This window comes from Paroedura picta, chromosome 1, assembly GCF_049243985.1.
Source record: "Paroedura picta isolate Pp20150507F chromosome 1, Ppicta_v3.0, whole genome shotgun sequence".
Taxonomy (NCBI): domain Eukaryota; kingdom Metazoa; phylum Chordata; class Lepidosauria; order Squamata; family Gekkonidae; genus Paroedura; species Paroedura picta.
Window position 1 is genome coordinate 47660817 of NC_135369.1, and position 25889 is coordinate 47686705.

Below are 25889 nucleotides of genomic sequence, written 5' to 3' on the forward strand. Positions count from 1 at the left end.
CAGTGGTTTACCTGTTGGTTTGCCTCGGACCTGCTCGCCCCGTTGTCAAAATACTGTGAGGCGCTCTGCGATCCTCGGGGCGAGTTCTCTTGGCCAGCCCAGAGTGAAGAGCTTCGATTAGGAGACCCAAAACACAATTTCACTGAAGGCAAAGGGGTTCCTTCAGAGTCAACCTGTTTAGGTCAGGTGGACTTCTGCTCCATTTCCCTAGAACGGAAACTTTAAATACCTTTCGCCCAAAGGTTAGGCAGGCTGAATGAAGCAAGTGCTTCCATGTTCGAAGAGTGATTTCTCGCATCAGCGTTAAAAGTGCATTTCCTTGCACTTATTGGCAAGCGCATCCCGTTAGAAATTCATTTCTATGTACACATGCACAGGATCCATCCGTCTCTGTGCATGGGATCCTAACCGCCATGGTGCCCGCTTCCTTCCCAGCCCCAGCGGCAAAGCCCTTTCTCTTTGGGCTGGGAGCCCCCTCTGGTTTGCGCTGAAGGAGCCCTGCTGGCTGTGGAGTAGGGTGCAGCGTCTCCCTTTGCCAAGGCGGGAAACTGCCGCCTTTTGGGACAGCCACTCGTTTCATGCGGTACAAAACCGAATCGGAGTGCAGCCCCCTGGGCCCATGGGACTAATTCTGGCTCAGGCCGTAGAAGGCGGGGGAGACCGTATCGGTGCCAGTCCGAAGTCTCCCGGGGCTTTTCTGGCTGCCAGTCACAGCGAGAGCCTCCACTTCCGAAGGCATCCAAAGAAGCCTGGCTCCCACACGGCCCACTGTCAAGACTGCTGCTGAGACTCGACTCCCCCTGCCCAGCCCAGCCCTGCCCAGCACCCAGAACGCGAAGGACCGTGTCCGTTGGCTTGGCCGGTCCCAAAGAGGCAGGGTGCCACCTCGCCAGGAGAACAGGGCACAGAGGTGAATTGCTGTTTAGGAATAAAGCATCTCTACCGTTCTTGGGCATCATCCCATCAAAGTTGTGATAATGATGATGAGGATGAGGATGAAAGACACGTCTTGCTGTCTATATAAAAAGGCCGAGGATATTGTGTGGTCGCAGGGCACACAGTTTCTCTTTCACCACACAAACAACCCAGGATTTGTTTCAGCCCGGAGCTGGAGGGATATGGGGGCGCATCGCTTTCCCCCTCTTGGGCTTCCCCCCCCTCCGTCCCTTCCCAATGAACCGGCTGGGCTATGCCTCTCCAGCAAGAGGACTGAACTAATAAGCAGGGCCTCCCCCTCCCCCTCCCCCCCTCCACTGTTCCCATCTCGGTTTTCAAGGGGACACTACAAAAGCAATCAAGGGTGGCCCCATTAACCTGGAGGCGATCAGGTTACCGGCGGCAGGAGGGAGCAGGGAGCTTAGGCAGCCTGCAGGAGAGAACCTGATGCCCGACTCGCAGGAGTCTCCGTTCGGGAGACAGAGGGGCGCTTCCGGGGGGGGGGGTGTCAGGTCCCTGGTACTCGCGGCGAAGGGAGCTCCACTCCACCGGCCGCCGCTCTTTCTGCGGAGGAGCGAGGGATCCCAAATACTTTCCAGTTCTCCTTGTGGCTGGCAATTTTTTGCTGCTGCCCGATCTGCGATCTGGATTCGGTGATATACTGAATCCTGGGCCACCAGATCCTAGACGGCTTGACTGGGAAGGGAGCCCCATTGATTCAAGGAAGGCGACAGTGACGGAAGATCACCCCAGAAGGAAAGATCTCCGTTCCCTTCCATTCGGAGGAAAGAAGTGGCCAGTAGTTCACCAGCCCTGAGCACCATGGCTCCTAACGGGAGGGAACGCCTAGGTCTCTTCTTGGGATGGATGGAAGAGAGAGCCAAACGGCGGTAGCGACTCCAGTGCAACTGGATGGGATTCCCCGTGTGGAATGTGGTTGTCCACGGATGAAAGGCTCCGCTAGACAGCTCTGGGGACCACGGAGTCCAAGGGAAGCCGCGTGCGGGGAAATGCACCCCCCCCAAGCCCTGTGTGGGCTAGGGGTAGAAAGCAGCTAAACAAAGACGATCTGATCAACAGTCTCGGGACGACAAAGCAACCCGTACAACACGGACAGGGATTGCTGTGCTAGAGGCATGTTGCTTCGCTGCCAGTAGGCATGCCCAACGAGATCCTACATAGCAAGAGCTGCAGCCTTAAGGCTGGGGGAGGGGCGGCGGCTCAAGGGCAGAACAGACCCCCAGCCTCAGTTTGCTCAGGATTCTCCTCTGAGAAGTGGTGGGACAGACCGGAGAGCCGCTGCCAGCCGTACAGAGCCAAGACACTGACCCTGAGAGAGCAAAGTTTGAGCCCAGGGGCACCTTTAAGACCAACGAAGTTTGAGTCAAGGCGTAAGCTTCTGTGTGCTCGCACACTTGTCTGGGGAAGGGCGCAGGAAAGCCTGCACCTTGAATCAAAGTTTGTTGGTCTTAAAGGTGCCCCTGGGCTCAAACACTGTCCTGCTGCTTCCTGGCAGCTGGGTGAATTCTCCTCCTTAACTCAATGGGATTGGCGTGCTAGACTCTAGCCCGAATATTTGTGCAGGATCTCAACCTGACATTTGGACAGTCCGGGCTGCCCTGTCAAAGAAAGGTCGTGTTTTTTTCCCAGCACATGCCAAGGAGAGTTTCAACTACCCATTTTCAAATTTTAAGCCTAGGCATTTTTTGCCCCGGGTTGTTGGCCACCCTAAGTGGTGCCATAGGCTGTGCGTGCACACTCGCGTCCTATAGCCAGAGGGGACATCTCTTTAGAACCCAGGTAAAAACCAGGCGGCTCCAAGTGGAGTGCGTGGCTGGCGCACTTTCCCTAGGGAACAAAAACGTCTCAGTCGTTGGTCCTGAGCAAAGCCGGGTCGGAGCCATGTCTCCTCAAAGGTAAGTCGCAATGAGTGCCAAGATGCTTGCTGAGTCCCGGTTCACGTACCACTTTCAGGGCTATGTGTTTGCTCGAAAGCAGGTTCCCTGCAGTCCCATTGGAACTTGTGCACGAGGGAAAGCTTGTTACGACTGAAGAAGCCAAGAAGTCCCGCGCCGTCAACAGAAGGGCAGAGGCTGAAGTCGGAGGACTAAGGGACTGGCCGTTTTACCCGGAATGAGGTTTCGCTGTCAGCTAAGAATGCTGCTAAGACTGCAGCCCAACAGCGCTTCTCTTGGCTTGAATTGTCGCCACTGCCGCTGCAATCCTGGACACCGTTACTTGTGCGTAAATCCTGCTGGCTACCGTGGGATTCCCTGCCAAGCAGACATCCCTGGCTCAGGCTCGTTGTCCGCAGGCCTAGAGAACAATGCCACGCCCGCCCGCCCCCCAGGACGGCCTGGCCGAAGTGCCCTGGAGGCTGAGGAGCAAGATCGGCCTCCTGCAGAAGGCACGAGGGCCTGTGGGCGGTCGGTGTCCCCCGGTGTGCTTTGCTCTGAGGAACGTTTGCTCCAATGCTTTGGAGAGAGGCTTCATGTGCAGGAAAGGACGCGCTGGAAGTATGGAGGCACCTCGGGTCAATAGCAGCTCATTAAGCCCGGACATTTCTCTTAAGGTCATTGGCAACTGCAGCCCTAAACAAACCAGCTTTAGGAGGAGACTTTCATGAGGCAGCCAAGGGCAGGAGAGCCCACCAGCCAATGCTTCTAGCCGCAGGCAATCGCATCCCTCCCGTCCCCCACACAACTGCCGCCCCACTGCCTTGCGCAAGATTTGCTTTCAAGCCCAGTTTGTTCGCATAATCGAGTTACCCGCTACATTATCGGGAATCTCTCCCCACCCACCCGCCCGACTCCGCGGTCCCTCCCTGAAGGACCTGGGTCTGCCGCCAGACAAAAGGGGCTCTGAACGCCTCTTGCCCCCCAAAAGGACCCAGCGTGCCTCTCTGAGCCTCGGGGCTGAGAGGCAGGGGGCTGGCTGGCGTGAAGCAGGAGGGAATACGCCGGCAAGGATTTGGTCTGGAGGGGACGAAGGCCAGAGAGTGGGCGTGGGACCCAGCTGGGCAAGCCACAACCGACCAACCAGCCCCCCCCCCCCCCCCACACACACACAGCCCATGGGCCTCTCTGGCTGGCCGGACTCGGGGCTGGCAACTGAAGCTCTTCCACATACACTTTGGGCTAGTCACAATCCTGTTAGAGCTATTCTCAAAGAGCAGTCCTGTCAGAGTTCCCTTAGCCCCACCTACCTCATAGGGTACCTTTTGTGGGGAGAGGAAGGGAAGGTGATTGTAAGCCACTCTTGAGACATCATCTGGTAGTGAAAAGAGGGGTATAAAAAACTACTCTTCTTCTACCTATCTGTACTTATTTCTAGATGCTCTCGGGATTACAACCTTCAGCAGAGTTACTGGGGGTATGTCCCACCGCGCCAAAGAATCCAGACTTTTGAACTCTGGTGCTGGAGAAGACACTTGCGAGTCCCTTGGACTGCAAGGCAAACAAACCGGTCAGTCCTGGAGGAGATCAGCCCTGCCTGCTCCTTAGAAGGCCAGATCCTGAAGATGAAACTCAAATACTTTGGCCACCTCATGAGAAGGAAGGACTCCCTGGAGAAGAGCTAATGCTGGGAGCGATCGAGGGCAAAAGAAGAAGGGGACGACAGAGAATGAGGTGGCTGGATGGAGTCACTGAAGCAGTAGGTGCAAACTTAAATGGACTCCGGGGAATGATAGAGGACAGGAAGGCCTGGAGGATCATTGTCCATGGGGTTGCGATGAGTTGGACACGGCAACTAACAACAACAACAATTTCCCACCGCACCTAGGCCAACAGCAACAAGTCGAATGGTCTTGGTCAATAATAACAAGCTGTTTATATAATCTTCTAGCATGATTACTGATTTTTTTTTAAGTGTGGTTATGTAGCAGGAGCTACAGAAAGAGTTTCTAGCTCTTAAAAGTATAGGCCCTGAAAAACCACCCGAGGACCTATGATGTTATTGCCTTGAGTGCCACAGTGGACTCTCTTCATTTCACAATCTAGAGCTCTATGGCAAAGTAACTCTTGCCCGCTTTAATAGGGTGGATTCTCAATCCGGTAGGTGCGGGTTTATGGCTGGCCAAGATCTCTCTACAGCAGTGGTGGCAACAAGTCTTACCGCCTGTGGTCCCCGCTCTTCCTAGGAATCAACTTTGGCGCACTGACTCCGGAGTCATGGAAGAAAGGCGGTGCTGGGGGGGGGGGGAGAACATCCTTGAATATATATATATATATTCCCCCGCTCACACCGCCGGTCCTCAGCGTGCCTAAATGGGTCGAAATCAATGGAACTGCTATGTTTCAACCATGCTTTTAAAGTTCCCTCGACTTGAAAGGGGTTTGGCAACCACTCTCTCCAGAGCGATTCTGAGACCGTTCCGACATGACGTATCAAATACCATCCTTTTTAAATTGAGGGGGAGCGACCAGCCTTTGCACAGACACTGGACAGGGGGGCCAATAGAAGACTCCCCCATCAACACGCAGGAGAGGAGTCGTGGGAAAGACCCAACCAGTTCATCAAGAACTGGCTCCGGCTGACCAATTTTGTCGGGTGTTAAGACCCGGTTTTCTTGAGAAGAAATCTCTAATATTCGGAAATAAGTGGGGCTGCGAGCCCCCCCCCCTTTATAGTTGTGCCACTAGAAGCAATTGGCCTCCTGCTGAGAAAACAATTGACGAGGAACTTTTCACTACTCGTGAAAATCATTTCATGGCATTTACATCAAAAAGAGTGTTTTTGATGGTCATCTTTAGGAGCCGATTCTGTTTACTTAGAAATGTCTCCCCAGTTTAATGGGACTTTGTCGCCCGTAAAAGATCGCCATTTACCCTTCCCGTTCGCGATCGCCTTCTCACGGAAGCCCAATGTAGCAAACTGACACAATCATTTTGCCCCACTCATTCCGAAGCCAAGTCTCCCTGACGGTCCCTCACACTCCGGGGCATAGCTGGCGATTTCTGGCCCGGGATCGGACTCGCTTCTGCACTTCTCTCGGGTATCTCGAATCCACGCATTGCCTACCCGGCCGGGATATTTGGGGAATGTGACTAGGACTCTAATAGCGGCCCCAACTGTCGGGATTTTCTTACAGTGCGGAAAAGCCACCTCTTTTCTTCCCGGGGTGTGTGTGGGGGGGGGGTTCTTGTCGGGGGGGCACTCACCTTTTTTTGCATGGGACTGTAAGAGCAATTCCCTGCCACGAGTCTCTCTTCCGGCCGAGGTCAGCAACAGCTGCTGCCCCCACCCCCCACCCCCATTTTAGCTGTTGCGGTTTTCGGGTTCGAACTAACTCCACTTGCGACTGAGACACCCGCAAGGGCGGGAGGAGGGCGACGAGGGGGGGATTTACCTTCCTGAAACTTCATCAGCTAACAACAAAAGACCCAACTTAAAGAAGCGTTGCTCCTCTCGCCGAGGCAGCCTGCTCCTTTCGCTACCTGGCTTTCTCGTTATGATCTGATGCCGGCCTTTCCTCGTCACTCAGCGCAGCTTCCACTCCGCTCGCGAGGAGTTCAGTGAGCACACCGGGCCCTTCTCGAAGCGGGTTTGTCCCACCGAGCTTAACTAGCGGGGCTAACGGTGTTCAGTCGCCCACAAGAGGCACATGGGTTCGCTGTCATCATCAAACCCAGAGCTATCTGCCCCTGTCTGCCCCCCCTACACATGGTGGGAGGCGAGAGCCATGTCCCTAACCCTGACACCTCCACCCCACCACCCCAGAGGTCGGGAGGGAGCCCGGGATTCTAGTGATCCGGGCAGTCTTTTGAGAGACCTGCTACCCGTCAGAACTGCACGAATTTAGCTTAGTCGCAAAGAAACTAAAGTTTCTTAAACACATACGCACACACTTTCCCTGCTTTCCTTGGAGTAAGTCCCGTTGAACAAAATGGGACTTAACTTCTTAGTAAACAAGTTTAGAAACCTATATGGGGTGTGTGTGTGAAGGTTGCAGTCCAGGGGTGTGTGTGTGTGTGTGTATGTGTATGGGGGTATCGTTCCTTTGTTTCCACTGAAACACCTTGGCAGGCTGTGTGTCTCCCGCATCCCGGTCGGAAACCCGTCCGTTAGCTAGGCAGCTGTCAGAAATCGATATGATCTCTCTGGTAAGTCTGCGGTAGACTCGGGGTACACGCGCCCTCCCCCCATGCACACGCCCCCGTTCTTCCGAAATGCCATCGGACGGGCCAAGAAGGAGAGCCCCGTGCCTGGCTCTCGTGTCGGCAGGTCGCTGCGTGGCCTGGTTCGTTTGTTTTCTTGCTAGCCTAGGCGAACTCTTTCTGCCAGCGGTCCACCAGTTTGCTAAACCCACTTTCCACTTTTTTTTTTTTTAAAGCCTGACTTCGGATATCGTCCTTAAAAGGAAGAAAGGAGTTTTCTTTACCCCTGGATATCGTTCCTATGCTAAACCCATTTTGTGCAATTCTGTGGAGGAGAAGGGAGAAAGAAACCCAGAAAGAGGTCCTCTCTGCCCGGAGCTCAGCTGTTCTTAAAGCGAATGAATGAAAGCCGGGCTCCCTTTGCTTCCCCGAGCCCCTTCCGGCCTTTCCCATCCTGGCTTCTCCGCTCCAGGCCGCTGGAGTTGGGTTTCCAGAGCCCGAAGATTCCTCCAGCCAGCGCAGCATGACTCGCGTTCCCCAGGGGCTACTTCCTGGAAAGGCACGAGTTGACTGCGAAGCCCATCTCTCTTTCTCTCTCGCTGCCTCCCGGCGTTTTCTCCAGGCCTGGCTTCAGATCGGCACGGGTCTGAGACCCCGATTCCCGCAGGATGGGACCTCCGGATCTGCCCTCCCAGGTCCTTGGCGTGGGAGGGGCTCCGCACAGCCAGTATCCGTCCTGCCCTCGGAGACTCTGAGTCGCCTCTTTCTGGGGAGGGCAGTGGCTGCCCCTTGCAGAGGTGGTTCTCCTGTGAGTTGACGCTCCGAGATTAAGGAAAGCCCTTCAGCCATTTAGCCTGGAACCTATTTTGAAGCCTGCCATGGCTGGGGGCAATTACTGTGTGTGGGGGGGAGTGCCTTTGGGCTAGCGCAGAGTGGATATTCTCACTCTCGGATAGAGAGACAGACTTAAACCCCTGTTACCTATCCTTGACCAAAATAAGCAGGGGATCTGCCTTGATTGGGGGGGGACTGAAGGGGGGGCTATTACCACTTCTATGCGATGCTGAAGCCTGGGGGAATAATTCCCTCTTCTTTTCGGCTGGTGGCTGGGGTAACCGAGGCACATGAAGCGAGGCCAGCCGTTTGGTGCAAAGAAATCCTGCGAGAGCTGTACCGTCCCTGCAGACACCGTCGATCCCCACCGCATCCGCCAACCGAGCTTACTCACCCGTTCAGCTAGAATGTCCTGAACATCCGTTTTAAACTAACCCGCCTGCCTCTCTTCCTTCCTCTCATTTCCTTATCTATCACCTTCACAACGTTGTCTATTTAGAATAAAGAGGTGAAATTAACAAGAGTTGAGAAATGGGCGTGGGGGGACAGCAAGAGGAAATGTACACAGATCTCTCTCCATTTCCACTTTCGCCAGTGATCATAGGCAGGTTGTGGGTGGACCGAGTCCTTGCTCTTTTCCTCTGCTGTGCAGTGATGTGGGAAACAAGATCTAAGTTGCGAGGAGGAGGGGGGGGAAGGATCCCTCGGCTACAACTGGCATCCTGATTTTCAAGCCCTACAAGGTTCAAACGAATTTCCTCCGAAGTGCGTGTAGTGGTCAGCCTCGGCACCGTGGTTCAGAAGCCATAAAGCAGAGCCATTAAGTAGCTGCTAATTTACAGAGCGGCTGCAGCTCTGTAATTGTTGGGGATTGTTGGGTTTCTTTTTTTAGAAATTTCAGGTTCCACAGCAATCCTTAATTTGATTGCTGGAAAGTAAATTCCAGTTAACCCGTGTTCCTGCTCTTCAGGTAAAATAATTGTTTATGCCCGGACCTCGGTGTGGACGCAGAAATCTTTCTTTCAGTATTCGGGGCACCAATTCAGCAGTTAACTTCAGCAGATCTGCTCAGCTGGAGTGCTTGAACCGATTCCCTTCTGCCTGACCCTGGAGTGAATTTGAAAGGCGAATAAACACTGCCGGGATGATAAAGGGAGGGCCGGAGGGTTTGATTTGAGATGTCAACCACGATGCTGAAACTTCGATGAAACTCTTCCTACAGGCAGCGACCATAAAACATCGAAGCGGAAAACTCTCACCTTGCCTAATCTTTAAAAAATTAAAATACACGCTTTTTGAAAAAGAGGAGCATGGTGAACATTTGCAATTCTTTGACTCCCTTGGCAGGACTGCCCTCAAGTTCCCGTAGTTCCAGGAGAACCGCTCAAAACTTTTCCAAAACTATTGCGGCAGATTTTATTTTGTTTGTTTTGAACTGCGAAGCACTAAGTAGATCAGCGACTCGGCTGTAGGACCCGCCAGTGCTGTAGCGCCCCCGCTGTCAGTCAGTGGTCAGGCCTGGGTGGGGCTCTGGGAGTCCCCCCACAACCGTGTTTTGCAGTGTCAATCACCACAGAAAATTCTTTTCCCTCCCCCGTCTTATTCCCCCCCCCCAATATCCCAGCCCCCAAAGCCCGCCTTCGAGTGGCTCAAAGCAATCTGTCAACCGAGCTGGGGAGCCACCTCAAAACAGATCGGGTTACTTTTGACTGACAGCGTCACCATGGCAAATCATTTGATTAAAACTATTGTCTTCTCCTTGGCAGTCCCCGGGTCAGATAACTGGACCAATCACAGCGCGGCTAATCACTTTTTCATGCCAGTTTAGAATAATATTATTTGGAAAAGAGGGAAAGGAAGGGAAGGGGGGGCGAAAGAAGAAAGGAGGGGGGGAGACCCGGCGAGGAGAGGAGGAGAGCAGAGGAGGAGAGCAGAGACGCAGCCGAGAAGGCCAGGGGAACAGGACGGCTTCCATGTAAGTGAGCCTCTGGCGGGCCAGGAGAGGGGGGAAGCGAGGCAGAGCGAGCCCGGCAGCGGTCCCCAGGCCGGCCAGGGGGTGGGCAGAAGTGAGGCGAGGAGCGAAGCACGGTGGGCCCTCGCACACAATAGAGGCTCCGAGCGGCACGCAAGAGGCGCACACCCCCTCCCTCCGTGCCCGGCCCGGGAAAGTTGGTGCTTGGAGCCCCGGCCCGATGGCGCGGCGGCAGGGGCAGAAGCAGGAGCAGGAGCGGCGGCAGGAGCAGGAGCAGGAGCGGTGACCCGGCCCGGGGCTCGCTGGGCACGCGGGATCGACGAGCGGCAGCCGGAGGCGGGGCGGCGGATGCGCTGAGGCGGGCGCCCCGCCGCCATGTCCATGCTGCCCACCTTCGGCTTCACGCAGGAGCAAGTGGCCTGCGTTTGTGAAGTGCTCCAGCAGGGGGGCAACATCGAGCGGCTGGGCCGCTTCCTCTGGTCGCTGCCGGCCTGCGAGCACCTCCACAAGAACGAGAGCGTCCTGAAGGCCAAGGCCGTGGTGGCCTTCCACCGAGGCAACTTCCGCGAGCTCTACAAGATCCTCGAGAGCCACCAGTTCTCGGCGCACAACCACCCCAAGCTCCAGCAGCTCTGGCTCAAGGCGCACTACATCGAGGCCGAGAAACTGCGGGGGCGACCCCTAGGGGCCGTCGGCAAGTACCGGGTCCGCCGCAAGTTTCCCCTGCCCCGCTCCATCTGGGACGGCGAGGAGACCAGCTACTGCTTCAAGGAGAAGAGCCGCAGCGTGCTGCGCGAATGGTATGCCCACAACCCCTACCCGTCCCCCCGCGAGAAGAGGGAGCTGGCCGAGGCCACCGGGCTCACCACCACCCAAGTCAGCAACTGGTTCAAGAACCGCCGGCAGCGCGACCGGGCGGCCGAGGCCAAGGAAAGGTACGAGTAAGTACGCCTGCGTCTCTCCACCCCCTTGGCGCACACTTACTAGGGGGTAAGCGCCAGGGGATTCGGCCCGGCTTACCCCCAAGTAAACAACCAGAAAGGCGCCCTCTTAGCCAGCACCCAATCGAGCCCTTGGCGGAAAAGGGATTTCTTCCTACTACCCCCCCCACTAAAGAAAAGACAGAAAGCAGCCTTTAAATGACCCCCTGCAACCTTGTCTGGGTCGGCTTCTAACAACATCCAGCAGACATTTGCAGGACAGGCGCTCAGGAGAGGCAAATTCAGACAAACGGCGGCGGCTGGTGCTTTCCAGGCCTCAGCTTCATGCCAATGAGTGGTTATTATAATGTGACTCCAGACCAAAATGGGGGTGAGGCCAAGGTCCTGCTGCAACCCTGTGCCCCCTTCCTCTTACATGTGGCCTGGCATCAGTGGGACTGGGAGTTGGTTGGTGGGTCGGCCTGTGAAGTCTTCCATTCTACCTCCACTAGGCCTCTAGGCCCCTGATGTATATTTTGAAAATATACTTGTTCTGTAAGCCATTTCAGTGAGAAAGAACCCAAAATCATATTGGGGAGGGGGGAAGAAACAGGAGGATGTTCCGCATTCTTTCCTCTTTGTGTGACGGAGGTAATTCACCTCAAACTCCTCGCAGGCCCGTGAGGTCGCTGTCAGGCCCAGCGCATTGGGATGACGGAGAAGAGGCTTCCTGCCCCTTCCAGAACGGAGTTGAGCTGGAAGGTCAGTTGCTGGTGACCCGGGTGGACCTTTCCCGGCTGGGAGCCAGCAGCCCCTTTCTCCTCCATGGGGGGCTCACTCTCATTGGGGAAAGGGCTGTGCCAGGCAGGCCTGACCTGCCCAAGTTCAACCGCTCTTCGGCTGCTGGGCGGGAGGCCTGAACTAAGACTGGGGGGCATCCTTAGTTGCTGGGTTCTTGTGCTGGGCTGAGGTTTCCCCATGGGCCTGAAATCCCAAGCCTAGGGATTCCCAAGAAAAAAAACGGGGGCTGGGGGAAGAGGGTGCAGGCAGCCTCCGGGAGCTAAGGTGGGGGTGGGGAGGAGCAGCTTGGGGCTGCCTCTTGTTAGGCCCCATCCAAAGACAACCAAGGCCTGAGCAACCTTTGGCTTGCCCCTCGCAGGAGAGTTCAGTCTCAATCTTGCATGCCATGGAAAGAAATCCCCTTAGTTTCGGTCTAGCTGGAAGCCCAGAGGAGCTGGCTTGGCTTACCTAGCCGGATGCGGATTCTTTTCCTTCGCGGAGGTGGGCCTTTCCTTTCCCACTCGGCACCAGGGGAGCTTCCAGGCGCTGAGCTGATTTGTGAGGCAGGAAGACTTGGGCATAATGAGCTTGTCTGTTTCTCAGATCCATTTGGTATTCCTTCACCAGTCGCAACTAAGGCATCTGGATTTGTATGTCCCCTTCCCTGTTATTGCATAGTCCCTGTCCCTTAGGAGCAACAGCCGAGGTATTTAAATGGGTTTGGGGCGTCCTAAACGTCCTGGAACCTGACCTGACCAGAGCCTCAGTCGGCCTAGAATTGGGCTGCCTCTCACCCGGAACGACCCGTATCTCAGCCCAGAGTGACCAGCCAATCAGTCCCGTCCGGGGCCTCGATTTAAGCAGTCCTGAGGATAGTGAGCTGTATTTGTTATGAGAAACTGGAGCCCTAGGCCCGCTTCGGCACTTCTCCGGCAGTCTCTCTTTGGTCTGTTTCCAAAACTTGCCATAGAGAAACCGGAACCTCTTCGATGGGGCAGGAGAGGGAAGAAAGCAGCGTGAAAATCCATGAAGAAAAGGGGCCTTAGGAAAAGGTCTTCTCCCCTAGACAAGTGGGTGGTAGTTGGAGGCAAAGCGAAACCTTCAGTTCTACCTGCCGCTTCCTGGGCAGCAGGTTCTGGGGGGGGGGGCAGTCAACTGCCTTCCGCTTGGATTTGCGCGGGAATCATGTAGTGGACGGCCCTGGGCTGTGGGTGGCCACCTGGGTCCCTTGGGAAATAGACTGGCAGCCGTTCCCACTAGAGGGAAGTTGCTCTCCAGCTAGGAAGGGCCGGGAGGCAGGCAGCAGACTCTATCGAATGCCTCTTCGTCTGCATGAACCCCGGGTCATCCTCCGTGTAAAAGGAAACTTTGCCGGTCTTTCTCCATAAAATGGGGATTGTGGGCTGTGCTCTTGGGCAGACTGGGGGATAATTCAGGCCCCTATGCGCAATGACCGCAGCCTGAAATCCTGCTCCGCTGAGTGGGTCTCTACGGCCTGGCCACGGGGATCTCCCCGTCCGCTTCGGGATGTCCTGTATTCCGTGGCCGATTCTGTGGATATGACTTGATCGGAGGCTGGTATAATAAAACAGACATAAGTTGTCTGGAGTTACTCTCTGCACTGCAGATCTCCCGCCCCCCTCTTACTTGGATCTTGGAGACTTCTCTGGGGAACTGGTCTGGAAACGTGGAGCGGATCCACTGTATTTCGGTGCAGAGGTGGATGTAAATCGGAGGCCTGTACCATCCCCCAAACATGCATTTTTCAGTTGGAAGTAAATCCTACCATTCTGTGGGACTTCTCCTAAAAATGTGTACAAATGTGAAGCTTGAATTCACTAGTAACCCCCCTCCCCCCCAAACCCACATAGGAGGGGCTGTATAGCAATTAAATAATGATAATGTCCCACAAAGCCCATTTCCCAGGATCTCGAATTTAGGATTGGCTTTTAAGAGGACGAAAATCAAGACTCCTTCTGTCTGCCCCAGCTGGCTTTGAGATGCAGCCTCCTCCCAGGTCTATTTACTCTAGAGTAGATCCCACAGATTGCGATGTTCCTAAGGAAAGGAGGAGAGGGTTATAACTCCAGGTTGTGACTCTGGGTGCCCAATCTCGAAATAGTTTTTTTGCCAGGAGTCCCCCAGTCTGAAACCTTGCTGTCCGCCCTGGGATGGGGGTCCTCCTTTAGAAACAGGCTGCTGCTCTGACACCTTTGGAGGCTGAAATGCAGCGCCCTGTCCCTGGGTGAAAGCCCCTCTCCCCACATTACCCACGAACCCCCCCTCCAGATTCAACACCTTTCTCTTCTCCAACTGGGCAGAAATCTGTGCAGAAACTCTGTGTGGGTCTAGCGTGCCTGGTTCTTTCCCTGGGGTCCAGATGGTTCCAGATACTACACATTATTAGTTCAGCTTGACACCGAGTAGCACTCGAATTAACGAGGCCCTTCGGAAAGAGATGCGGCTCTGCAGCCCAGCGCCTGCCTGGCATGCAAGTGGGGGTCCCAGATTCAATTCCCGGCCTCTCCAGCCAAAGGATCAGGTGAAAGAGCTCCAGAGGGACTGAAGGTCTGATTCAGCATAGGCAGCTGCACGTGCTGGGGTGTCTCGGGAGTGCTTGATGGCCGGCGGCTGAGTGAGTAAAGGGACCCAACCTCAGCAGGACCGTGTTTACTCGAGAGTAAATGCCACCTTGAGCTGCGGCCTCAGGGGCGAGCCCTGACAGTCCCTTCTGCCCACCCCCCCCACCCCCCACCCCCACCCCCCCCCCCCCCGCCTTGGGAGGGCTGCAGCCTCAGGCTCCGCTCGCCTTCTTTTCTATTAAACTCCGGGTGGTGGATCGGGATGGGGATTGGGAAGGGATTCGTTCGCTCCAGAGTCCTGAGACAGCCCTCGGCCCGGAGTGCATAAAAGACCCAAAGGAAGAGCGTTAATCTCCCCTTCCCGGGTCTCCTGTGGTTTGGAAATGACAACGGCTCCGGGGGTCCCGGGGGTCCCTCCCTCCATAAATAGCTCTGCAGGGTCCAGACAGCCAGAGTCCCCGGTGGGCTGCAAATCGCCACAAGTCCGCCGCTTTCTGCCGGCCCTCAAGAAAGCCCCACTTAAGGCTGCCGGGCAGATGTTCACCCTCCACCCCAGCCGCGCCTCCAGGCCGCGAGAAGGTGCCCTGAGAGTTGGAGTTGGACGCCAGGATCAGGCACCAGCCAGGGAAGTAATACCCTCCCCCCCAATAAGAGGCCAAGCAATCAGAATATCCTAAGAATTAGGGATGCAAACCCCAATTGCTCGCTGGAAATTGCCAAGGAAACACCTCTGCCTCATCATGACACATTTACTGGGAAGTGGATGCCGTCCGGCGGGCACCACTTTCTGCCTGGGAAGGCGGAAGAGAGTTGGCTCCAGTTAAAATTCAGGGACAGGAAAATTCATCCTAACCTCTAGCCAGACGAACGAGGTCCTCAGTCCCGGGGGAGCCCGATCCCGCTCGCAAGGGGCCTGACTGCTGAGCAGGCGGAAAGCCATCCGGGCGTAGAAGGCGAGGGAGGGCAGGGTCATTTCAAGGGGCTCGGAACAACGCTTTGGATCTGAGCGGAACTCGCAGCAGCGCCTCAGCCGGCTGGCAGTGTCTCTGGAGGCGCCCCCAACCCTCAGACCCATCCCGGGCCTGGAGCAACACCAAGTGAGCTCCCCCGAGGTCACTGGCCGCCAGGCTGGCGAAGTGTTGCCGCAGTTGTTTTTTTAAAAAAAAATTTTTAATTTTTTAAAAATGTTGCAGGTAACATATTGCATCAGGCCAGGGGAGGGTCCTGTTCATTAGCATAGCAGGGTCTTCTTCCTCTTCTTAACCTTGTACGCTGGACATTGCAAGACTGTTTTCTTTCGAGAGCTGCTGGGGTTTCTGGGAGTATTCGGAGTTGATGTAGATTTGGTAGGAATGTGTCCCCATGAACCCGCCCAGGCCAATTCGCTCTGCTGCTGCGGAGACTTGCAGTGAAATCCCGGACAGAAGGACGTTGGAGTCGGGGGCACCTTAAAACCGACCAAGGTAAAGTTCTGGGTATCAGCTTTTGTATGCATGCAGGCACACGGAAGCTTATTGCCAGAACTGAATGTAGAAGAAGAGCTGTTCTTTTATACCCTGTTTTTCACTACCAAAGCGGCTTACAAACACATTTCCCTTCCTCTCCCCGCAATATCCTTTGAGGTAGGTGGGGCCGAGAGAGCTCGAAGAGAATTGTTCTGAGAGAACTGCGACTGGCCCAAGGCCACCTAGCTGACTGCATGTATGGGTGGCATGGGGGAAGGGGGATCAGACTGGGCTCTCCAGATTCATTGGGCTTAAAGGAGACAAAGGACTCCAACTTTATTGCTTCAGACCAATCCTAGACAGAGTTGTCCCTTTGGAAAGTCAGGGACATCTGCTCCGTGTTGCGGGGAGTCTGGGAGCCACACATGCCCCCAGCTGTGCGCAGCAAGTCACCTCCCTCGGCCATGATGGTAGCGAGCTCCCTGAAGGGCTTCTTGTTCAGGGCGCGCCAAATGTGGATCCAAGTGTGGTCTTCCTGAACACACAGGAGTTGCGGGAGTGGCTCAGGCGCACCGTGGCGACGGAGGTCGACTCCTTGAAGGGGGTGGCCCTTGTTATCTGTCCCAATTGAGGCACATCCAAGCCTTTCTGAATGGACCTGTGTTGGAGAGGGGGAAAGAGGCCCCTTTCCCGAAGACAGGCGGCTGCTCCTGAGCCTCAGCAGGGTGTGCCAGCCGCGGCCTGCTATTGCGGTGGGAGTCTCAGGCCAATGATACCCAGCTGGAGCATGTCGCATTTGCAGCGCTGCTTGGGGCGTTGGTCTCCTGCCAGCCTGGTGTGGTGGTTAAGTGCGGCTGCCTCTAATCTGGAGAGCCACCCCTCCACCCCCATGCAGCTGGCTGGGTGACCTTGGGCTAGTCACAGTTCTCTCAGAGCTCTCACGTGTTGTCTGTTGCATGGAGAGGGAGCGATTGTAAGTGGCTTCCTCAGTCTCCCTAAAAGCCACGAAGAGCCTTGGGGTGCTTTAGAGAGGGACAATTTTCTAGCGCAGGCTACGCTTCCCTGGTCAAGATCCTGCAGATGGCTTTCTGGGATCTTTCCCCGTTGGATGCCCGGCCTGCAGCTCCTCCAGAAAACCCTTCGGCTGCCGCCTAGTTAGGAAGGAAAGGCCTCAGGATTTCACAGCCGCTACTTCTGCATAGAGAGGCTCAGTTACTGCCACCGTCCCGATCCACAGGCCCCTGCCTGCCCCCAATTATGATTGGTCGGCGTGGTCATCCTGGCCCTGGATGACCACACCGACCATCTGCCAAACGGCAGGAGCTCGCCAGGGTGCCCGCCCGCCCACCTCCCAGTTCCTGAGGCTGAAGGGCCCCTTCACCCCAGGCCCCCCTTTTCGGAAGCCGGTGATTGGACATCCCCGGGAAGGTGTTTCTCGGGAGTAAGGCTCCCGCTAAGGAATCAGCTCACTCACGGCAAGGGTGTTTACATCGGATTAGCCCAGACCGCTTCGGCTGGCTCTCCCTCATAGACCACCCGTTGTGTCTCGCCTCGGCTCCCTGGTGTTCAACGGGGCTTGGCAGTGGAGGGGGCGAGGGCCGTCGAGGGCTTCCGAGGCCGGGGGCATTCTGCGGAGGTTGGCCATTGCCTGCCCCTGGCCCAGGGCCATTGCATCCCTTCCAAAGACCGGCCGGCTTCATTTCCGAGCTCTGAAGAGATCAGGGTAGCCGGGGCCGCCCCGGGCAGCGCAAGGGGACTTCCTCCTAGGCCAAGGTGCCCCAGATGGAATCCTTACCGTGGGGCTCTCCCCTGCCAGTAAGCCTCGGGGAGCACGGCGGGGCTGACTTTGCCTGGTTCCCCCCCCCTGGACACCCTTCAGGCCAGGCCTCACTGAGGCAGAAGGGCCCGCTTTGCAGAGGACGGCCGCAGGGCCTGGCCAGGCGTCCTGGCATCTGCTTCCCATCCAGGCATTTCTAAGTGGCAGCCGGTTTGGAAGCTCCCCTTGAGAGCTCCTCCTAGCCCTCCCAGCCAGAGGGCCTCGGGCGGCGGGAGAGCCCGGAAAGGCAGATCTCTGCCCAGTTCGCTTCCTGCCGGGACAGAGGCACTGCCGTGGCAGCGACGGCGGCAGCAGTTTGAATGCGTCGTTTGAATGCGACGCAATCGCTGAATGAAACGGTTGGCTGCAGAAATCCTAATCAGCGCGTGAAAGAGGACATCACAGCAAAGCGTCCCCAAAGCCGCAGCAGCAGCAGCAGCAACGCTTCTCAGGCTGAGCAAGGGCCGGTGAAATGTGTGCCTGCCGGAGAGGGGGGGGGTGTCTTCCCTTCTTCCCGGCGAAGCCTGGAGCAGGGAGCTGAGCAGGTGGCTGTTTCATACCGGCCGGAGGCTGCCTCTCACAGGGTCATGGTGAAAGGAAGACAGGCCCAGGGCAAACCGATTGGCGCTCTGACCCGCCACAAGTCCAGTGAAATCGGTGGGTTCTCTGTGCTTCTGCGGTCCTCTTTGAATCGTGTCCTGAGTGGGGGGGGGGGGAGGGCTGGGAGCTACAGCTGAGCAGACTTCCAGGTAGACAGTCCTAAGTGCAAAAATAAAAGTTTTCCTTCCTTCCTTCCTTCCTTCCTTCCTTCCTTCCTTCCTTCCTTCCTTCCTTCCTTCTTTCCTTCCTTCCTTCTTTCCTTCCTTCCTTCCTTCCTTCCTTCCTTCAGGGAGAACAACGAGAACTCCAGCTCTAACGGCCACAACCCGCTGTCCTCTTCCCTGAACGGCAACAAGGTGGTTTTGGGCAGCTCCGAAGACGAGAAAACGCCCTCCGGGACACCGGACCACTCTTCCTCCAGCCCGGCCTTGCTGCTCAACTCGAACCCGGGCTTGCAGCCGCTCCACGGCTTGGGCCACCCGCAGGGCCCCAGCGCCATCCCCGTGCCCAGCGCGGACCCCCTGCACCACCACAGCTTGCAAGACTCCATCCTCAACTCCATGTCCTCCAATTTGGTCGACCTGGGCTCCTAAGGGCCTCCTGGGCCCCGCCTGCTGAGGCCCCCCAGCCCGAGCCCTAACCGGGCCCTGGACCCATCGCAAGGGGCGGCAAGCTGGACGTCAAGTCACGCTTGGGATGGCTGGCCGGGCGGAAGGGACTGGGTGCTCCAGGCAGAGCGCCCGGCCAGCTGGGAAGCCTGGAGAAGGTTCGAAGAAACCGTCGGCCGGCCGAGGGGTGGAAGACTTCTGTGGCGCTGGAGGGGGGGACTGAGGCAGGAGGCAGGCCTAGCACCAGCCGCCATATAGCGCTTAGCATTTGATGCGACTCAGCCCCGGAGATGCCAACTTTTCACCGGCTTGTGCAGCTATGCCTTTAAGGGCATCTTAATCGGCAGGGATCCCCCGGTGGAGGTTTCCGCCCCAGGGGGGGTGGATGTCATCCCTTGCTGATTTCTGCCCATCAAGCCGGTCTTCAGGTGACAGGTGCAGAGGCCAATGGAGAAGCTGGTAAGCCTACCTGGTCTGGGAATTCCATTTCCCCCGGAAAGAGGGCCGACTGAAAGCAGTGGGGTTTCTTTCCTGGCCATAAGGGGTGGGAGTCCTGGGCTGCAACGCACAACCTCTGTGCCGCCCCCTCTCCAAGCAATTCTGGAGACTTCAGTCAATAGAAAAACTCTGGGTTGAGGACGACAGTCAAAAGCGCTCTGCATTTTAAGGAGGACCCCAAGAGTTCCTGTCCCAAGGAAAGCCCCCTCAGCAAATGCAGCTGCCCCTTCGATAGGCCAGTGTAAGTTACCATTAAAACGCTGTAGTGACTACCTTGCAAAGAGCAGCTCGCCTCCCCCTGCCCCTCCCTTGTAGCTGACGCTATGCACAAAAGGGAAAGGGGGCCGGGGAGCTTATTTCGCCCTTCTGTGCGGTGTTCTGGCCATTGTGGGGGACAAGATTGGGGCGATCCACAAAGCGCTTAAGTCAGAGAACTTGCCTCCGGAGTTGGACCTGAAGTTAGCACGTCTGAATTCGCCTCTGGGACTCAGGGGGCAAATCCCTCGCTTCTCGGCCTCGGTTAGTTCCCTGGTGTGTAAAATGGGAACAAGGGCAAACTACCTCACAGGGCTGTTTGTGAGGATAAAGACTGTACAGCATTTTGCACATTTAACAATTGAGATAGCCTATATCGCTCATTATTATTACAAATAATAATAACAACTTCCTCCCCCTTTAAAGTCTTGGGGGCCAGCCCTGGTCCTTTGCATAACTTACCCAGGGTCCAGAGGCCCTGATTCTGCCGGCGTGGAGTCCATGGTCCTCCCTCCAAATCCAAGAGGGATGAGGGGAAGGGCCTTGGATCTCTCTCTCTCTCTCTCTCTGTTACAGAGCAGAACCCATGGCTGTTCCTGGAAACCCAAGGGCAGGTTATGGAATGCCAGCAAGCCCCCTAGACTTTTGTGTATTGTTTATATTATGTGAATACGGTCTTTGGAGAAATATTTCTGCTTCTATTTTATAATAAAATCGAGAAATCCAGCCTACTGTGCAGGTGATAAAGGTGTGCCTTCCTTTTGAACTGGCCTCCTTCCCATATATGCTTACAGGTGTGTGTGTGTGAGGAGGGGGGGTAAGGGGTTGTTAGCAGAGTCTGGCAAACATACCTCCAATGGAAAGGGAAACCAGCTGGTCTTGCTTTAGATCAGGAATGGTCGAGCTGTGGCTCTCCGGGTGTCCATGGACCATGCTGGCAGGGGCTCATGGTAATTGTAGTCCACAGACATCTGGAGAGCCACAGTGCTTTAGACCAGGGGCAGTCAACCTGTGGCCCTCCAGATGTCCATGGACTACAAAGCGTTTGCTGGCAGGGGCTCATGGGAATTATAGTCCATGAACATCTGGAGGACCACAGGTTGACTACCCCTGCTTTAGACCTCAATTTAGGAGAGGGAAGAGGCTTCCCTTCCACCCACCTCATGGAACCTTGGCCCCAGTCCCTCCTTGGGAAGCCAGGCCAGTTAAACCAGTTTCCAACAGGAAGATGCCTGGGGAATATTGATCTGGGTCATGGGAAGTTTCCAACGTTAGGAAGAACTTGGGGGGATGTCTTGAGCTCACCTCTGATGCTCCAGTTCCCAAAGGAAACCCTTGGAAAAGAATCATGACTTTGCTGCACTTCCCGGACGGCTGGAGGAGCAAAGGCTAAGAGGTGAGGGGGAATGGGGCCACTTGGCCATTCGCCTACTGGTGTTTTAACGGGCTTGTTTAAAGCAAGCAAAAAATCTTCTAGCCGTCCTGCCAAGAGTTTGGAGAGAGAGAGCGAGCACCGGCTCAAGAAAGCAAAAGGCCGGGGAAAGATCTCTCCCAAATGTCGCCGCTTTCGTGGACCATAAATCTCTCCCCACCCCCCTCTCCCGAATGTCCACTCTCCTATAGGAGGAAAGAACAAGCTACGAGGTGCCAAGGAGGGAGTTAGATTGGGGAGGGGGGGTGTGTTCCACCGTGTTGGTCTGAAGCAACAGAAACTGGAGTCCAGCGGCACCTTCAAGACCATAACCAAGTGTGATTCTGGCTCTCAGCTTCCGTGTGCCTGGCATGGCATGTGTGTCATATAGCCAGGAGCTCCTAAGACTCCCTAGCTGCCAGGCGAGAGGCGTCCCGAGGTGGCTTGCCATTCCCTGGGGTTCCCTGGAGGCAGGCCCGACCCAGCTTAGCTCCCGAGATCGGATGGGATTGGGCTTGCCTGGGCTACCCAGGCCGGGCTTTCTCAGGGCCGAGGGAGTTCGTGACTGGTTGGTGCAAGTCCTGATTTTCAAGACCAATGTGTTACTTTTTATACTCTTCCCAGTTTGAAGGAGCCGACATGGGGAACATTGGTGGAGAGCCAGGGTGGGGTAATGGTTAAAAAGCCAGGAACTCTAATCAAGAGAAGGGGTTCGATTCCCTGGTCCTCCTCCACAAGCAGCCAACTGGGTGACCTTCACCCAGTCACAGTTCTTTTAGCGCTGTTTTCTCAGAGCAGTTCTGTCAGGGCTTTCTCAGCCCGACCTACGTCACAGAGTGTCTGTTGTAGGGAGAGGAAGGGAAAGGTGTTTGTAAGCCGCTCTGGCACTTCTTTGGGCAGTGAAAAGCGGGGGATTTTTTTAAAGCTCTTCTTCATCATCCCTGGGATGCTCCAGGCTCCCGGACCACGTGGGGATTCGCCGATCTGACACAAGCAAAGCAACTGAGCCTTGCTTGGGCCCACTGTCGAAGGTCCTGCTAGGCTACAGACGCTGATCCCGGGGCTGCCAGATCCTGCAGTGCAGCTGAGTGCGGTCTCCGCAAGCGGCCTCCTCAGGAGCAAGCGGCTCCTTTCTGTGCCTGGCCTGAGCGGCCGAGAAGGGGGAGGAGGGCCCTGGCTGGTCACCTCGGCCATTTGCAGGTATGACCCACCAAGGCCTGCAAGGTCTGTGCAGCTGGCACCGTGGGGGACCTCGTGGCCCTTGCCTGGGCCTGACTCTTCCACGCCGAATGCTGCCCTTTCAATCTACTTCCAGTGCGCTTTAGGGGCTCTTGGCTGGGGGTGGTGACACTTCGCGCAGGAGCTGCAAAGGGCGTTGAAAGTGGACCCAGGCTACGCTTGGAACTCTGTGGCTGCATTTTCCCCGCCAGGGGCAACACTTTTAATAGTTGCGCTTTCCCCCAATGCCTCCTGCGGATTGTGGTTGCCGAGGAGGCGGAGACAAAATCAGAGTCCGGCAGCACCTTTAAGACCAACCAAAATTTATTCCAGGCGTGAGCTTTTGTCAGACTATGAACTGACCCTCAGGACAGTGGGAATATAAAGCAAAGCCACAGGATAATTCTTTGCTACAGCAGCCAATCAGTCCCCTCGAATTCAGTTGCAGTTCACAAAAACACAGGAGAAATAAAACTGCCTATGTCGGTGATGAACGGCTTTAACTTTGCCATTTGTTGCTGGCCCCATCTGTCTCCTCCCAAGTGTGAAACATTCCTGCAAGTGAAAGGCTAAGGAAGAGAGGTCTTCTCCGGGGGGGGGGGGGCAAATCTCAGGGCTCCCCGAGGGAAGGGGATGATGGCGAGACCAGTTAAAGTCTGTAGCGTAGAGATTACTTTTTAAAACCGATCCCAGTAGTGTGGTTCGAGTGGGAACCGGGTCCTGCACAAAACTCAGCTGGGGGAGCTGATTCACACACGCAGGTGTCCACTGTAAATTGATGTCCTGCTAAAGCGGGAGGCTTCCCTCCCCCCTCCCCCACTGCCCCGTCCTTTGATGGCAGCCTCTATTTCGAAGCGATGGGGGGACTCGAGGGTCACCAGGTGTTTACAAAACTGCGATTGGAAGGGCAAAAGCCAGTCTATTTGGGGGGCTCTTCTCCTGAAGAGGCAATGTAGAATCCTGGGAATGTGGTCTGAAGTCTTCATGTTCAAACCGCTTTGAAGCCAGGAAGCTTTCTGGGTTTAGTCCTACGTCCGCGCCTAACCTCCGCCTCCCCCCCCCCCAGGTCAACATGGCGTTCAGGCACTGCAATAGAGCTGTATCGGTGGACTAGGCAGGGGAGAAAGAGGGCAGCCCCCATGAGAACACTGCTGCAAGAAGCTGGAACCTGTGGAGAAGGAGAAGAAGAGCCTTTGGTTTTATACCCCACTTTTCACTCTCCAAAGCGGCTTACAAACACCTTTCCCTTCCTTGGAGGCAGGCCAGCTTGGTGCAGTGGTTAGGAGTGCAGACTTCTAATCTGGCAAGCAATTCTGCGCCCCCCCCCCCCACTTGCAACCAGCTAGGTGACTTTGGGCTAACCATAGGACTGATAAAGCTATTCTGATCAGCAGTGATATCAGGGCTCTCTCAGCCTCACCTGCTTCACAGGGTGTCTGTTGTGGGGAGAGGAAAGGGAAGGGGATTGTAAGCTGCTTTGAGAAAAACAGCATATAGGAACACATTCTCCTCCTCCTCACAACAGATGCTCTGGAAGGTAGGTGGGGTGAGAGAGCTCTAGGAGAACTTCTCTGCCAGAACTGTGACTAAACTAAGGTCACCCAGCAGGCAGCCTGTGGAGGAAAAGTGCGGAATCAAGCTCCAGATCAGAGGCCTCTTAACCAGGACACCAGGCTGGCTCTCAACCGCCCCCCCCCCCAGGTGGGTTTCCAGGACAGACAAGGGCAGGGGACTTTTCAGCAAAGATCTCCATGTTCCTTTGGGTGGATCCTGCTTGCAGGCGTTGCCGGTGTCAAGTTCGGTGCTTTTAAGGTCAGGGCTGAATTGGAAACGAACACATTTGGCTGCCGGAAGATGGGGGGAGGGGAAGCTTTTGACAGCATGAAGACGCCCAACGCCAACCGCTCCACGTGGCCATTTAATCGAGTACTGGAATAATTGGGGGAGGTGGTGTGGGGAGGTCCCTTAATGAGGATCCCTTAATGAAACTCCCTTTCCCCCACCCCACTTTCTTCTGGGAAAGCCAGAGGCGTCTGGGAAAGGTTGAGCCCTCCTCTGGCAGTGTCACAGTTCTTATCAGCTCCCCCCCCCCCCCCCGAGGCCTGGGGCCTGCTTTCAGCCAGAAGGCTGAGGGAGCTCGGCATAGGACCAGTCTCCCCCCCATCACAAAGGGAACAGAATGGCGCCCTGCGGGGGCTGCTCTGAATGTCCCAACAAGAACGGTTCCTCTACGCCCCCTCTTCTGCCCCCAGCACTTCAGGCAGCTTTTAGCCCTCCCCCTCAGGTGAGGTTTCTTCAAAGCTCTCAGAGTGAAATATTTTTGGAATGAATGTCAGCACAGTCAGAATCCTGCTGCTGTTTGCACAGTGGACTGAAATGGGGGGGGGGCTCTTTCCCCGCCCTCCCAGGCTGATGCACAAAGCTGCTAGTCTTACCTTGGGTGCTCAGGGGGGGCTTACTTTCCCAGGGAGTGCAATTAAAATCAGCGTGGTGCAGTGGGTAAGAGCGGTGGACTCAAATTGATTCCACAGACCGCCAGCTGGGTGACCTTTGGCCAGTCATAGTCCTGTTAGATCTATTCTCACATAGCAGTTTCTCTCAGAGCTCTCTCAGCCTCACCTACCTCACAGGGTGTGTGTTGTAGGGAAAGGTAAGGTGATTCTAAGCTCCTTTGGGCAGTGAAAGGTATTGGCTGGCCCTTCATCTGCAAGGGATGATGACATCTTCTGAGTTAAGATCCCAGGAAATAAGTTCGCTCTGTTATTCCGGGGCTTGTTTTCTTTCTCATTTTCAATGTCGTTCAAAATTTCCAGCCGGACAAATTTCTGATCCTAGGAATTGCTATCTGGAAAGCTGTTGCTGTCCTTCCGCTTCCAGCGTCCTTCCAGCTCTTCTGCAGGATCCCAAACGGGGCGAAGATGGGGATTTTCTGGTCGCCCACAGGAAAACCTGCCTTCCTAGTCTCAGGAACATTTGCAGACCGGCGGCCACGCACAGAATTAGACATGTGCTGCTGCCGTAATTTCTCTTGTGCTTGAATGATAAGCATCCCTTCCCTTCCCAAACTGAAAAACACACAGGGAGTATCTTGATTTTTAACAATGAGGTACAACGATAAATCTGTGAGTAAGAAGACGCATCCCGCCACCCCCCCAGGCTGCGGCCAAGTGATGAATGCAGTGGCCACAGCCCGGTCTTCACAGTGTTGACCCCAGGTGGACAGCAAAACCCGCCGGGACCTCCCTTAGCGAACGACGCTAGTTGTCCAGCAGTCCAGTTACTTACTCAGAAAGCACAAAGTGTTACTGCACTTTGAAGGGACAGAACCCAGCCCGAGTCCAGGGGCACCTTGCAGACCAACCAAGCGGGTATCCTAAGCAGGCACGCGAAGGCGGATTAGCCCTTGAGTCAAACTTTGTCGTCTGAAAGGTGCCCCTGGACTCAGACTTGGTTCTGCTGCTTCAGACCAACCCCCCCCCCCCATCGGTCTAAAGGAAAGTCGAGCCCATTGGGAAGGAGATTAAAAGGAGTGTCCCTGAGTTGGGCGGAGAAGGACAAGTCCTTTCTGCCTTTCCAACACGTTCACAGCCTGTTTCCCCAGGGGGGGGGGAAGCCCCACCAAGCAGCAACGGGGCTAGAGTTGACAAAGCCAGGTTGAGAAATTCCAGGAGATTTGGGGCTGTAGGCTGCGGAAGGCGAGGTTCAGGGAGGGTCATCAGTGGGTTATCATACCTGACAGCCCACCCTTCAAAGCAGCCATTTTCCTCCAGGGGAACTGATCTCTGAGGTCTGGGAATTGATTGTAATTGTCCGCACCTGGAGGTTGGCAACGCTACACGGGGCTAATTCTTCTCCGGTGCAATGCCGTCCTGGGAGGGAGCTTCATTGAGCACTGCTCCAAAGACCTGGCTAGCCT

The 25889-nt window shown here is 55.7% G+C and overlaps 2 protein-coding genes across 3 annotated transcripts in view; one reads left to right on the forward strand and one right to left on the reverse strand.

Annotated features, from left to right (window-relative positions):
- LOC143837442 (uncharacterized) overlaps positions 1 to 17836 on the reverse strand; it is a 39311-nt gene extending 21475 nt beyond the window's left edge. Inside the window, exons 1-2 of the mRNA XM_077337267.1 lie at positions 17042 to 17836; positions 14976 to 15569 (exon numbers count right to left, since the gene is read on the reverse strand). Of these exons, the coding sequence (XP_077193382.1) occupies positions 14976 to 15197 (222 nt within the window). The 5' untranslated portion in view covers positions 15198 to 15569; positions 17042 to 17836. The remainder of the gene's footprint in view (positions 1 to 14975; positions 15570 to 17041) is intronic.
- On the forward strand, positions 9559 to 20070 carry SIX2 (SIX homeobox 2). 2 transcript variants are annotated; one of them, XM_077337244.1, is made up of 2 exons: positions 9559 to 10781; positions 18273 to 20070. In XM_077337244.1, the coding sequence occupies exons 1-2, from the start codon at positions 10216 to 10218 to the stop codon at positions 18574 to 18576; spliced, it is 870 nt and encodes a 289-aa protein (XP_077193359.1). In that variant the 5' UTR covers positions 9559 to 10215; the 3' UTR covers positions 18577 to 20070. The 2 variants fall into 2 exon arrangements, with proteins under 2 accessions (XP_077193359.1, XP_077193368.1); XM_077337253.1 differs by having other exon boundaries at positions 9564 to 10775.
- The last annotated feature ends 5819 nt before the right edge of the window (positions 20071 to 25889 follow it).